A 16,075-nucleotide genomic window follows, 5' to 3' on the forward strand; every position below is an offset into this window, starting at 1 on the left:
CATAATAGGGTGTACTTGAGAGGTACGCTTTGTGGGTAATGCTATAACTTGACCGAGGGAGGTTATATTCAAGAACTTCCTGGTGGAGCGACAACTTGTACTAATCCGTTTCAGATCTCGACATGCGACACAGATTATTAAAGCCACACAGTGGAAAGTTTAAAACATGTAAACCGTGAGGGAACTGGTTTCTTTCCTGGCTCCCCGTCTAACAAACAGAAGTAAAATTAATCACCTTAGAAGAAGGCACAACAGTGGCGTACTTGGAAACGTGCGTACTTGGAAACGTGAGTACTGTCCATGCTGTGCCACCTGCTTCGTAAATGCCAAATAATTTGACTATGGCCCTGCATTTCAGGGTTCCTCCAAGTACTCGTTGAGTTTGAGTTCTGTTATTACCTTTACTTTTATTGGAACCGCTGTAGGTGTACCGGAGCGCCATCTCTGTGGAACAGAAAAGCCAAGGGAATGCATATCATAACCCAACCCATCTCTGCAGATTACTTAACAGAGTTCCTTGCGTGGTTTGCTTCCTCTTCTTATCTGCTCTAGAAATGCAAATCCAACTGTCTGTATGGGAGTAGCAGCAGCTAGCCCCATGGGCGTGACGTCATCTGCACCGGTGTGCCATTACTAATAGCAGCTTGTCAACAATCGTTAATCATGTGAGGCTCCAGCTATGCCTTCCGATCACTAGTGTGCTGCCAGGTCTTACTGTACTGTGCAACGCGCTCAGGAAAGGGATCACAAGTGCGGAACCCCCAAAATCGAAAACCAACAGTCCTCGACTTTGGAGGATTACACCCAGTATGCGGATTGCGCCCTTCTTTGAACTGCCGCCACCATGTACGTGAGCTACCTGTTGGATAAGGAAATCAGCATGTATCAAGGTTCGGTACGACACACGGGCCTTAACCTGGGAGCACAGAATTTTGTAGGACCACCGCAATACTCGGACTATGGAGGATACCATCCTCATCATCATCACGGACTTGACAACACAGTAACCCCATCGGGATCGTGGCCAGCAGCTGCTGCTTACGGACCAACCCGGGATGAGTGGACCTCATATACAGCCGCTTCGGCCACTCATCACCACTCTGTGCATCCTGGACTTGGCAACAGCTCGCCAGCCCCAATTGTCTACGGTCATGCTGACTACAACCCTTTGCCATGCACCCCTGGTCATGGAGTTATCCAGGCTCTCAGCAGTACGAGTAGTAATAGCAGTAGCAGCGCAATCCCTGCTGAGCCCATCTCACCTGGCATCAGAAGACATCCCTACGAGTGGATGAGGAAGGCAACCCAGCCTCTTGCCTCTTCATCCTCGTGTTCCTCCTCAGGTAAGTGGTTAACAATAAAGGGAATGTACGGAACCGAGGTAAATGGTAGCTGTTAAGAAACGAAGTTAGTGGGAATTAAAATTAAGTTATGGCTACAAATCAATGTGTAAAATGTCATTCAGATGGAGTGACCGAACTGAATAAGTGCGTTAATGTTATTAATCCTGGTTTTAAATCTTAGCTTGCATTCATTCTAAAATGCAGAAAAATATCGTGAATAAATGGGTATAAAAAGTCTGTATAAATTAAATACCTATAATTCTAATCTCCATTTACAACTGAAACCCAGGCAAAATTAATTCAGGAATTTATGGGGCTGCGGGGGGCAGGGCGGTATTTACTAATGCACCCATTATTTTCGATAGATCTCTAAAATGAAGAGGTGCTCCCGCAAGACATTTATTTAAGTCAAGGTTATCGCCGCTCATTGCTTTTATTACCAATTAAAGTCCTATAAATCACTAAAGGGTGTCTGTTCACACTCGATTCTGAATCACTGAACAAATGCTGTAATTTGCATTCTGATTCACCGTTGTAACTACAGCCACACTAGCCAGACCCTTTTTCTTAACAGTGGTTTACCGATACTTGTTGGACTGTAGATCATAAACAGTAAGAAACTAAAGCACTGTTTCTAGTTTAAATGATTTTTTTACTTGGAAACAGGTAAAAAGTTAGACGAGTTAAATTGCCTTGACAGTTAACAAAGTGTCTGAGAACTCTAAAAAGATGTAGCCCAAATGTCAAAATTCTTTATTTACTGTGAAGTCCATCACCCTTTCCGGTCAGCTTGTGGGACAATGGGAATAGGATAGAAGGTGTGTAACATCAAAGGAACTATGACTAGGGAGGGTTAGTTGGAAGAAGCTAACTGGGTTGCCGGATCCAGCAGTATATTAGCATCTCAAGGGAGCCCGGCGCCTGGCCAGGGGGTCACTTTGGAGCTGCACATCATAGACTATTTCTCTCCTTCTTTCTTTTTTGCAAGCTGTATTCACTTCCACGTGTGTTATTACTGATTTCGATATTTTGACAAGTACTGGCAAACCAAAATGCACTTATATGGCAGCATGCTTTTGGAAAGAAATAAAGTGATCTGCAGTTATTATTATCATCCTATTACTATCATCCCTGGAGACTAATACTATTATAGGTGCTGTTTCATTAAAGTTGCAATATTACCAGAACATGAAGGCGTAAATGCCTACAAGTGGATTTAGCGTTTTTATAATGTAATCAGATGGCAATGAGTTTTGACATCGTTTATTACATATGTCAGTAATCCATATAAACAAATGGGCGCGGATAAAGAATTAATTTATTAAGCCAGAATAAGTAAGTAGTATCGGGTAAACTATTCCCTCCCAATACCACCACAACCGCAGTAACCCCCAGCTCGTCATGTGGAAGAATTTGAGGGGCTAGAACTGTGGTCCAGACCTGAAGCTAAAACCATCACATAAAAATACATAATTTATTACTTCCATTTTCCTAGTGTAAGACATTGTAGAAGTATGGAGTCATCATCCTACTTTTCCGGATCTTTGAAGATCACACTTCGCAGCCTATTGAAATGCAATGCTGCAGAGCCTTCTGAGTGCTGGCATGACAATAGTTCGATTCCATTGTTGTGGGGGATGAAAGCTACCGCCGCAGTTTGCTCAGTAGTGGTAATTCAGATAGGTTTAGGCTGTTGTGGCCGGGGGCATGGCGAGGATCAGCTTTGATAAGATCGTCTTGTACTGTATTGTTCTGGGCGGTGTTTTTCATTCAAGGATCCTTGTCGGGTTCTCTCTGATCAGATCTGTAGCTGTGTAATTGTCTAAGGGGGACCTTTGTAAAATCTCATGGACACTACCTGAACAAAGTGACCCCCGCTGGGCATACAGCACTGTCCTGCCCAGCACAGCAATCAACAACGAAACTCAACCGTTCTATTCAACTGGTGGGAACAGGCACTGACAGGTAGTGGCCACCTTTCCCCTGACTAAAGATTAGCTTTTTCAACTTTTTACATAAAAACACCTGCTTGCGGAATGGATGGTGAGTTAAACTGTACATTTTTTTGAAATTATTCGTGATGAAAACTGCTTGGCTAGGCATTCCTCTGGACTGTCCAGATTTTCCCAGAATGTGCAGATTTTTTACACGTTTTGCTCTGTTCCACATAAAATTGCGTTAACACCCTTTGTCTCCGTCCTATAATTTCCTATTCAGTAATATATATATATATATATATATATATATATATATTAGCTATTTCCTTGTAAATTCATTCTTTCAATTATGTCCGATTGGCAAATTCTGTGTGAATAATTTACTGTATGTCTGTCTGTTTAGCTATGTAAATTTGTATTTGTTAACTTGTGTGTGGAACTTTTCTCCCAGGACCTCCGCTGAAGAAGGGCTTTCTTGCCCAGTCGAACCTCCCCAGTAAACAAATGTCAAATAAATAAAATAAATAAAAAATAAAGTGCATGTTTTTTATTGGGATGGGACAAAACAGTGAGTACTGAAGTCAATAAATAATGACATGACATTTGAGTTTCAGACTCCATATCCTTCGAAATACATACATACTGAAAATCTGTTAGTCTAGAGACGGTATACATTTACATGACCAATATTTAAATGTTCCCGTTTTTGTGCCTTTGACCACCCCCCCCCCCCCACCCATTATTTCTGGCTTTGCCCAGATTTCTTTTGTTAAGAATTTGAGAGGTATGCGGGTAAGTCACAATAGTAACCAACAAGAGATGGAAAATGCCGTCGCTGTTATTACAATTAAATATAAATTCTTCCCTCATGTCTATTTTGTCCCTTAACAGTGTTCTTCTGTTGACTCTTGAATTTAAATGCCGAGAGAGGTCAGCCTATTCCTGGAGTTTCCTAATCACGTACTCCATTCTGCTTAGGACTGTTTTTCGGTCAGTGTCTTCTGCTGTGATTCACTTTTTGAGCAAGATCTCTTTGACGTGTGATATTCTGCACCAAAATGCATGGAAGCAGAATATTTTCCAGAAAACAAGATATTTATTGATTCGTTATTTGTTAACACTGTGTGAAAATGTAACCTCGTTTGGCAATTAAAGTATTACTGTCTTGTCGGACATACGAAGTTGATTTGAAAGCAGCGCAAATCAAAAAATGAAGGGGTCAATGTGCAACGAGCACCCCCCCCCCACCATAAACACACAAACACACTCTTTGGGGGTTTCACATCCTACTAGCGCCAAGTTCGCCTTTATTTATACATGCATGCATACATACATACGCAAGTACATACATGCATAAGCACATACTTGCATAAATACATGCACATATAAGTACATACGTACATAAGTACATACATACGTACATTAATGTGATATGAGAGCTAATTTTCAGCGCCACTACCTGACAACTGTACAATATATTTAGAGTAAATGACAGCGGTTAACGTTCAGTTGATTGAAGCACAATATGTGTTCGTGTAGGTATATGCATTTATTTATTTGAATTTGTTAACCAGGGTAGATCATAAATGACAATTTTCAGTCTCAGATTGGGGGAAAAGTACAACAGTAAATTTAAAGAATGCAGGACAGTATCAGTCCTGTATAATATATACAAGCTTGGAACAATATAACAATAAGGAAAGTATAGTTAAGCATCAGGTATGACACATTCTTATTTTGCAACGTATGAAGTATAGAGAATGTATATAGTTTAGTGTTAAAATACAAGACACTCTGTACATGGCAATGGGTCTTCCATAAAACAATAGTAATGGGCAGTATATGATTTTACAAGTACTCTTCAGTACAAAAAAATGATAGGTACATAGAACTTGTCATTTGTCAGTTAGTGGTATAGCTGTTAAACACAGCCGTTGAATGCCCACTACAGTACAAAGTCTGGCGACTTTCCTCCACAGTGTGCAATATTCCATCAATCCTAGCACATAATTTTGTGTAACCCCAACACAACTAATTAAATTTAACAGTGATATTCTTAACATCACAAAAGTAACTTGTGTATTTTTTAAATATGTGAGTATATACAAACTTACCCTCTTAAAACGGATCTACCTGAAAGCTTTAAAGTGTATACTCCATTATCTTAATGACTAATTAAGATTACTGATCAGACCACTGGGATATAACTCTCTTAACTGTTCTAGAGTTTGCTCAATATCCATAATTTGGCCTCAATTCTTTGCTTTGTCCCAAATGTTTTATTTTTTTCTGTTAAATCAGTGAGGATTGTGGTCCCTCAATAATACCAGGCTTTTATTTATTTTTTTGAGTGGATTGGATCTTTAAAAATTAATCATTTTTGTCCTCCCATTTTTTTTCGATTTCCTCCAGAATTCTTGAAGAAAGCCATTCATAGGTATAACTTGGGCGTCGTAAAGCATTCCATTCACTTCAATGATTTGATGAAGCAGCACTAAATTCCATTACATACAAATATCGTGTTGAACTATTAACTCTGAAATTAAGCAGTGCTTTATTTCTCTTTCTAAGTGCAGATTATTGCTTTGCCTCTTCACAATGTGGTATTGCTGTATTTTACTCATTTGCTTAATTAGTTTTTGTTGTTTCTGGTTTTAGTGTTGCTTTGCTGAGATTACATCCATGATGTAAAAAGTACAGGACTAGAATGTGCAGAAGTGTATTCCTGAAAAGTTCACCTTTTCTGTGATTCATAAATAGGCTAAATGATGCTTTCTTCCTTTATACGGTGCTAATAAAGCAAGAAAATGTTATACATTCTAACTACTGGCTTAATAATAATTCATCTATTTTAACATATATTAAAATGATTCTTGGAATTAAACTGTATACCTATTTGCTCTGGTAGTAAAGAACTGTACTTACCTGAAAATTCAAAATGATCTGTTCCTAAGTGAAAATTCAGTGCTGTGCTTTATTACAACCATGTTACTGCTAGTGCATAATTGTATGCAAATAATTCTACATTCTGCTCTATGTTTATTTGCACTGTCTGGCCTCAAGGCACATGTCCTTATTGAGAAGGGTCACTGGACCCACCTACTTCGTTAACAAGTGCTAAATAAATACATAATTCAATACCCTAACTCTTTTATGTCCTTTTCAATAAGTACAGCAATAATCACGCTAGGGCCATGACTCCTGTTTTGTGTACATTTAGCGCTCGTCTTGTGTAAAAGTGGGAACAGACTTAACTTGTGCGTTACGACTATGGTTATTCCTCTTTCTTACGCTTTAGTCTTGCAGTAATTCCCGTGTGTGACATTAGTGTTGCTTGATAATAGAAAATTGTCCTCTCTGGTAATTATAGTGATTTGGTGTCAGGGAATTTATGCGAAGACTTAGATAACTAAGAATTAGCTTGACAACTATCTAAGTGTGCCATAGTGTCCCTCACTGAGGGATGTTGGGACACTGAGTGCTAGTGAAGTATGACAATGAATCTGGGTGCTTTGTCAGTCACCCCTAAAATGCGTCACTAACAAACAAGTACACACTTCGTGATACCTTTCAAACAGCTTGCTAGGTGAAGTACGTCTGCCCTGTTATGGAATTCAGTGTCAGTAAGGCCTTGTGGGAACATACTACTTGGGTAAGGTAAGTCCGGCGTTACTGATGGCTAGACAAACACAGATCACAGCTCAGTGACATTTTACAACTGGGCTAATTAATAGCATTGTTACTTTTAAGCGTTGGCATCTGTAATGAAGAGACGCAAAGCTTATTATTGGGTAAGTGACAGGCAGTTATACAGATTCACGTTTTTTTCGAAATTGTTTTAGTCCAGCGGTCATACCTCTCAACCGCTTAGCAAGAGTATTCCAGAAAAAGCAAAAAAATAATGAGTGGACAAAGGCGCAATGTTAGGGACAGATTTTAAATATTGCTCCTTTAAACTTAGAAATTTGGTAGAATAACACGATTTGTGTTAGCATGCAGTTTCTAAAGGATATGAAGTCTGAAACTCAAATGTATGTAATTATTTAGTATTTAAATCCTGAATGGTTTCCCATTTGTATGAGAAACATACCAAAAATAAGAAGCGAAATTCTGGACATTCTACGAAAATTTGGACAACTGAGAGGTATGTCAACAGTTTCAACAGATCCCAGCGATGATACTCACGAGAATTCAAACTTCTTGCCAAAGGTGCAGTATGCTGCAGCAATAAGTCCGTCGTTATACTCCGATACCCCGCATCTTGTCCTTATTTGGGTCTTGGGGTAATGACTTTGTTTTGTGATTACAATCTAGTAGTAACCCTGGTTCTACTGGTTGCCTTAGTACAAGGGTACATTGTTTGGAGCTATCCATCCATCCACAATCCCCTTTTCCCATTTTATACATGGGGTCGGGACGGGGTGTCACTTCAACGGTGAAAATTATCTAACACATTGCCTTATCTGCAGTGCACACTAATCCCTGTTAGTAGCATTTCGTGTATGCATGCAAGAAAGACGATTAGGAGTTAAACCTTTAATATCACTTTTCCTTTTGCAGACCGGCTACAGAGTGAATAAAACGATCCACATTTATAAGATTAAATTGATGCACGCAGTGAAGCTGATTTGGTACTGTAGCTGCCAACTATATTTGAAGAAATGTCGGAACTACTTGGTAGATGCTTCATTTTGAACTCATATTTTGTTTTCATCCCTTCAGAGTGAGACACTTGAGTAAACTGCTGAGATATCTAGCCAATGGAGAAATAAACCGATGACAGGAAACGTGGGATGATGGAGGAATGGAAGTGAATAATTATTATGAATTTTATCGTTGCAAAAGCTGTATGAAAACACATCGTCTGAAGTACTACATTTAAAACATACGCACGGCCTAAGGTGTATTTCCACGGCAATTCCCGACTTTTAAAAGTACAGATTTACAATATCTACCCTTAGCCAAACTGTTTTGAGAATATAATAGTTGCACCAATTATCTAATTTTAAAATGAAGTGTTGAGTGTGTCACATCTTCACATTGCATTATTAGGTAACTCTTTTTACCTACCCAAATTGACCACCCAAAAACATTTCAAATAGCTCTAAACCACATTATCTAAATAATCCATCCTGCACTTGCCTCAGAAACAAATCTTCTTAAGAAAAAAAAGGGAAAAAAAAGCACATTTACCATTCATTGGGTTGGCTTATCTATGTAAACCCAGTCTTTCATAATAACCTTTGGATAATTACCTCCATACAGTATACCATATTCTTAACATAGATAGTACTGCATCAAAGCCCATGTTTCTCCAATGTTGAATAAAGTAAACTCCTGCGAATGTGTCCATTGAAATGTGCTTTTTCTCTTTCATCTGGTGAAGTCTTCTGTAAGACTTCTGTAATCCTGTAAATAGTATTGTAGACATATAGTTCTTTTCTCTGAATTATTGACTTTTTAAAACATGTAATACTTTTAAAGCTAATGTCAAACTTGTTATCACTGTAATGTATTGTGGAGCTTTTCTCCCCGGGCCTCCGCTAAACGGGTTTCTGACCCAGTGGACTTTCCCGGTCAACAAATATAAATAAATAAACAAACAAATAAATAAACTAATAAATAAACAAATAAATTAAATAATTTGTAAGGATGCTGACACCCTCCCAGTCCTGCCTACCTTTTCAGTCCTACCTATTTAGTTCTTAAAAACATGATGCGCCACCCATAACATAATACGAGTACCGAAACTACACAAATTAAGTGCGATTTAACAAAATTAACTGCGAACTTAAAAATGGAGTACACATTTAAAAAAATGTTTTGCAGGAGAAACGTCTCTCTGTATTTCTGAAGCCGAGCCTACATCCTCATCCATCCTAACTAATTAGTATATAATCACCATCCATTCTAATTATTATATAATTATTATCTACTATCTGGGGTTACCACCTGTCCGTCTTTGCGCAGGACAGTCTCTGTTTGGGCAGTTGTGTCCAGCGAAAAATATAGAAAAATGACAAATGTCCTGGAATATTAGGACAAAAAATATTTAAAGTTTCTTTACCTATTGCATGAAACAATTATTTTGCACCCGAACACCTAAATGTTGTCTGAAACATCATAAGCAAATCAAATCCTTTAAAGTAAGCTTTTATTCTAGCAACGGAATTAAAGTGCAGCCCTTTGCAATGACTGTGGGTATGGCTCGTCCTGCAAAATCTCGCGTTTCTACAAAAATGTCACACTTTGGGGCATTTGAAAGGGTGGCAGCCCAAACACCACTTTTGGAGATGGCTGAACCCGGAGAAAGAAGGAATAATCAATAATTTTATTAAATAGTATAAACAAAATTAAATACATTCACTTAAATAAAAATCAAAGTTAGCACTTCGGTTTAAAACCATGAAAAAAGGAAGATGAAAAGTCAAAAAGTATACATTTACAATGCAGAAGTAAAACAGTAAAGCAATGTAGGCTGTCATGTCAACCTCTTAGAGTGAGAAATCTGGACAAAGCCATAAATAAAAGTGGGACAAAGGTCAAAAAATAGGGACGATTTTTAAATATGGCTCTTATAAACTTAGAAAGTTAATAGAACAACAGATTTTGCACTAGCATGAATTTTCTGAAGGGCATAAAGTCTGAAACTCAAATGTCTGCCATTATTTTCTAACTTCGATCTTTAGTAATTTGTCACTAATTTACCAGAAAACCACAACTGTATGCAAAATGTACCAAAAATGTGACAGCAAAAATCTGGACATTCTGCGAAAATCTATACAGTTGAGAGGTATGCAAGTACACCATGTTTTAAAACAAGAGAAAAATGAAAACTGAAAATTATATTCTACCTAAAATGAAAAAAATAAAAAGCTAACAATGCATCGAGGTACAATCTGACAGCAAGTACGGGAATTTCCCCGAATTTGCTATTAATTTCCGGTAGTTTGGTCCTCGAGCATACAACTGTAACCGAGTCTGAATACGTTACTGTTGTTTTTCGTTTTTTTTTTTTTTTTTGGGGGGGGGGCATAGTAAAACAATGTTTTGTTTTGGAAAAATATATGTTCATTAATTGTATTTTCTTAAAGTTTTGATTTATTATTTTTGTGTTTTTGTCCGAGTAAATAGGACTCAGACGAAGACGACAAACGCCAATTATAACAGAATTTTAAATTAGTTATCGGGTGGGTAAGCGGGTCAAAGGGCACTTTTCATCTGTGACCAGAGCTTCAACGACAATGACAATTGTACACTATCTTGTGTGAGTGTCTACAAGTATGCAATGACATGGCGATAAAAGAAAGTAACAGAATTAAAAGTTAACTTGACAGTGAGTACGGATGACTGCTTGTTACCTCTACTTTGTGTGTGTACAGAGCACGGTAATACACATCGAAAAGGCATACAAGAATAATAACACAAATAACACAAAACGTACATTTTAATCACATACGCAGTTCTCCAAATAAGTTCATGTTCTATGTAAGGATTTTGCATACAAGTACCAGACCCAGATGGACTTTATTGTTATTTATAATAATTACATTGTTGCCTTAACCACCTTTGCTAACTAGCTAGGTAGGAAGAAAAAGGGGGCACCAGCTGTTTTTTAGGGGAGGGAGGAAGAGATGCAGAATTTATTTGTAGAAAGATAAAATGATAATAAACAGCTAAGTAACTGTCACTAACTACCTACAGTTAACATCACACACATGCCTTTTATTGCCTTAACATATAAAGCTATGTTAAACCAAGAGCTGTTGGACATGTTACACATAAAGAAATCCCAATCCCTCCTAGCTGCATGCTCTAGGGACCTAAACCTTGTCACCACAATAAACAGGACATGCTGGAGGGATAGATTCCTGTCCCAGAGACTTCCTATACTCTGGAACAAGCTACCCATCTATGTCAACCAAAGTTCCTCATTAGCACTCTTCAAGAAAAATCTTGATGATTGGATGTGAAATAGGAAAAACACCGGGGATCACTTCTGTGGCTCTGCTCAACAGGGGCACAGGATAATAACTTTCTTGGGTGGCATACGCCAGGGAATCTTGGTGGCTAGGCTTACTCAGGCCTTTGGGCCAATAACTTAGTACCTACCTATGAAGCTATAATTGTAAATCAATAAGAATGACTAAGAAAAAACACAAAGGGGATAGCAGACATGTCTATCAGCAATGGACTGACACCCTTTTCTGCATATCAGTGTTTCAATGCCATCATCTTAAGTAGTATTGGCGTATGAAAATTTCAGTGTAAGAATTTGTCCGAAGGGCAACTTGGCAGCACTGTGTCTGTACAAGGATGTGAGAGTGTTAAAAAGACAAACTTTTTAAGTAAAGAAAACTAAAGAGTACAATGGTTTAAAGTATGCTAAATACGGTGCATTCTTGTACAACATTTAAAAGTAGCTGAATGTGGAAAAAAATTTTGAAGGTGTATGCTATACATTGCAAGTGTAAATATTACAACTGATTATCAAAATAAGACTAGGTTGGTGGGGCTATATATATATGTGTGTGTGTGTGTGTGTGTGTGTGTGTGTGTGTGTGTGTGTGTGTGTGTGCGTGTGTATGTGTGTGTGTGTGTGTGTGTGTGTGTATGTGTATACCTGGACTTATGTGCTCCCATACTTATTTAAATGGTCAGGTGTACCTAGAAAAGTGTGATAGAGTTGAAGATTATATGTGCTTTCTGTAGCACATCGCAAATGATACTTGACTGAATTACCTCTTTGGCTACTTGTAAATAATTGGTTTTACTCTACCAAATGTAATTAACTGTTTGTTTCTTCTGTGCTGCCTACGTCTCTCAATTGTGTAATTTTGTAACTATACTGGAGCTTTCCTCCCTGGGTCTCTGCTGAAAAAGGGCTCTTGCCCAGTCAGACTACCTCAGTCAGCAAATGTCAAACAAATAAATAAATAATAGTAGTGACTCCCATGTTTGAAAGTTCCAATTCAAAACATGTTTTGAAAGAGTATAGTAATAGCATATTTTGTACTATACTTAAGGGAAACTCATGTTTTCCAATTAGATATGATGTATGCAGACTGTAAACCATTTGCAGATGCAACATTAGATATAGCAGTGAAACAATTCATGTGATTGGGTTGCAATATTTTTCACTCAAAGGACGAGAAATTACTAAGACTGATAAGATATCGCCGAAGACAGTAACACACAAGCATCAGTGTTATAGAATATAACAAGTGACAGTGAATGAGTCTGGAATTTTCATTCTGCAGCCAAGCAGAAGACCACAAACTACAGTTATTAATACAAGACAGAAAATTAGGTAGATGCAATGAGGCAGTGCCCTATGAGTACTCTCAGGGTTTACAGCTGGTGTGGGGGACTTAAGAATTTTAAGGTGGGTGGGATGGTGAGTGAGTGAAATATCAGAGAGAGGCTGAGCTTTTTAAACATTAAATAAAAAAAATGAAAAGCTTAAACAATCCTGAACTTACTTAGGCATAAACTGTTATTAACATCACAGTTTAAATTATCCATCATATTAATAAGTGTTAGTCAAATATTCAGAATTGCATTATAAGATGGTCAGATATGAAGTTCTCATTTCTTTCTAAAATCACAGTCATCAAAATGCATACATTGCCCAAAATGTTATTCCATGTCAGATCTACATTTTCACCTTTACGTCATAATTAAAAAAAACATGATAGAATCTTCTTATGGGAATTTATATTGACTTCCAGATCAATCAGTTTAGAATAAAATGTATTAATCCAACAAAGGAAAAATAAAACAAATAAATAAAATTAAACTGATATCACTCAAATTTTGTGGAACTCTAAGTTTACCTGATTTCTTTGCAATATATATATATATATATATATATATATATATATATATATATATATATATATATATATATTTACCAAGAGGATCAAAGGGCTCAAACAGATGCCATATGCTACGGTTAAAGAAACTCCAGCTCTACTCAGTGGCATACCGCCTGCTCAGAGGCGATCTGTGCCTGCCATATAAAGCCATGTCCAACCCGGAATTAATGGACATGCTGCACCTCAGAAAATCCAAATCCCATCGAGCTACACGTTTGAGAGACTTGAACCTCAGCACTGAAATAAATAGGACATGCTGGAGGGACAGATTCATAACCCAGAGGCTCCCTTCACTCTGGAATAAAATCCCAGTCCAGGTTAGGCAGAGTCCCTCATTGACTCTCTTCAAGAGGAATCTTGATGAGTGGATGGGAGATCGTAGAGTTACTCCGGGTATCACTTCTGTGTCACTGTTAGACAGATGCACAGTATACTATCCTCGAAAAAGGGCATAGCAAAATTCATTTTAAAATGGGTGGCGAAAGCCAAACACACTCTGGCTAGGCTTGTAAGTGCCCTAGGGCAGATAGCCTAGTATGAACCTATGAACCTATGAATATATATATATATATATATATATATATATATATATATATATATATTTATTATCGTAGGTTCATAGGTTCATAGGTAAGTACTAGGCTATCTGCCCGAGGGCATCTATAAGCCTAGCCAGAATGTGTTGACTTTCGCCACCCCCTTAGATTAGTTCCCTGTGCCTTGGTCCAGCAGAGCCATTAGTTCCCTGTGCCTCTGTCCAACAGAGCCACTGCAGTGATCCTCGGGGTAAATTTTCTGTTTCCCTTCCACTCATCAAGCTTTCTCTTGAAGATTGTCCTGTGCCTCTGGCCAGCAGAGCCACTGCAGTGATCCCCAGGGTACATTTTCTGTTTCCCATCCACTCATCAAGGTTTCTCTTGAAGAGTGTCAGTGAAGTGCTCTGCCTAATGTAGATTGGAATCCTGTTCCAAAGCATGGGGAGTCTCTGGGACAGGAATCTATCCTTCCAGCATGTCCTATTTATCGTCGTGGTGAGATTTAGATCCCTAGAGCATGTGGCTCTTGGGGATGTGTTTTTTTTAGGTGGAGCATGTCCATCAATTCTGGGTTGGACATGGCCTTGTATGTCAGGCAGAGATCACCTCTGAGTAAGTGGTATGCAACCGAGTACAGCTGGAGTTTCTTCAGTCGGGCTGCAGGGGGCATATGTTTGAGGCCAGTAATCCTCTTGGTGAGGTACTTCTGTGGTCTTTCCAGCTGTTGCAGGTGTCTTGTAAGGCACATCCCAAATGGGGCATTGTACTCTATGATGGGTCTAATGAGTGATGAGTAGAGGGACACAATAACCTCTTTTGTTCTAGATACAAACCCTTTTGTGATTAGGTGGGCCACATAGAAGGATTTTCTAACCACCTTGGCAATATGATTATCAAAGGAGAAAAAAACACGCTAACCAACATGCGACTTAGAGGCAAAGCCTGGACACAATACCAGAGGAACAAATCCACATCTACCCTCAATGAATACAAAACTCTTCGTAACTCAGTTAAAAAGCTTATCTCTGCAGACCGTCAAAACTACTTCTCCCAACTTCAAAGCAACCACAAAACCAACCGACAAAGGTTCTGGAGAGGTATAACTGCCCTCTTAAAACCTGGTACTACAGAAAACCCAATACCTTGCCCAAATGTACAAGACACTGATCTTGCCACCCAGTTCAACTCTTTTTTCATAGATTCTATTTCCAAACTTACCTCCTCTTTTTCAAATATCAATCCACCTACTACCTCCACTTCTCCTCACCCATCTCCCCCTCCATCTTCTTTCACTCATCCCCCACCCTCTCAACCCCTACCTTTCCACAATAAACCTATTCCAACTTCTACCATAAAAAAACTCCTACAGAAACTAAAACCATGCACCAATGCCCCTGATAACACTCCCTCATACTTCCTCAGCATAGCTGCCAAAGTCATTGCCCTCCCTCTCAGTATCCTAATCAACCGCTCTATCCAAGAAGGTATTGTTCCTCAAATCTGGAAAAAAGCTTACATCATTCCTCTGCATAAAGGTGGAACTAATACTAATATTACCAACTTCTGTCCCATCGCCATCCTCTCTTCCATTTCAAAAGTCCTAGAGAAATGTATCCATCTTCAACTCCTTCCCCATCACTTAGACAACAACCTATTAACTCCTACCCAGCATGGATTCAGACCCCATCATAGCACTATGACAGCCCTCCTATTCTTCCTAGAAACTGTGAATAAAGCTAGAGATTCTGGCCTCTTTGTATCTACCATCCTACTCGATCTCTCTAAGGCCTTTGACACTATCTCTCATAACCTACTTCTTACTAAGCTATCTAACCTAAACCTTTCACCATCATCCCTTACTTGGTTTACCAGCTATCTCTCCAATAGGCAACAAGCTGTCAAGTGGAAGAAAGCCACCTCCTCCTTTCTCAACACCCCCACCGGTGTCCCACAAGGTTCTATATTGGGCCCCCTCCTCTTCAATATTTTCATTAATGACTTTTTCCACTCTATCCCTCTCGCAAACATTATTCAATATGCAGATGATTCCACAATTATCTGTGCTGCCACATCCATCCCAACTCTTTTAAAGCTTACTCAAGATGCCTTCTCCTCCACAGAACAGTGTATGAAAGACAACCATCTAGCACTCAATGCTGCTAAAACTAAACTAATGATATTTACTCCCTCTAAAATTAATAACTTTGATAGAAATTTATTCTCCATCACCAGCCAAAATAACACACCTCTTGAGCTGGTATCTGAAACCAAGCTACTAGGAGTCCAAATCGATGACAAGCTTAAATTCAACTCCCATCTACTACTAAACATAAAAAAACACACCAAAAACTTGGCATGCTCTACCGACACAATCAGTTCCT

The 16,075-nt window shown here is 38.6% G+C and overlaps 1 protein-coding gene across 1 annotated transcript in view; it reads left to right on the forward strand.

The window, feature by feature from the left end:
• Positions 1-767: 767 nt before the first annotated feature.
• CDX2 (caudal type homeobox 2) overlaps positions 768-16,075 on the forward strand; it is a 133,434-nt gene continuing 118,126 nt past the window's right edge. Inside the window, exon 1 of the mRNA XM_044072878.1 lies at positions 768-1,343. Coding sequence (XP_043928813.1) covers positions 845-1,343 — 499 coding nt within the window. The 5' untranslated portion in view covers positions 768-844. The remainder of the gene's footprint in view (positions 1,344-16,075) is intronic.

Source organism: Protopterus annectens, chromosome 5.part1 (genome assembly GCF_019279795.1).
Source record: "Protopterus annectens isolate FY-2018-M chromosome 5.part1, PAN1.0, whole genome shotgun sequence".
Lineage (NCBI taxonomy): Eukaryota > Metazoa > Chordata > Ceratodontiformes > Protopteridae > Protopterus > Protopterus annectens.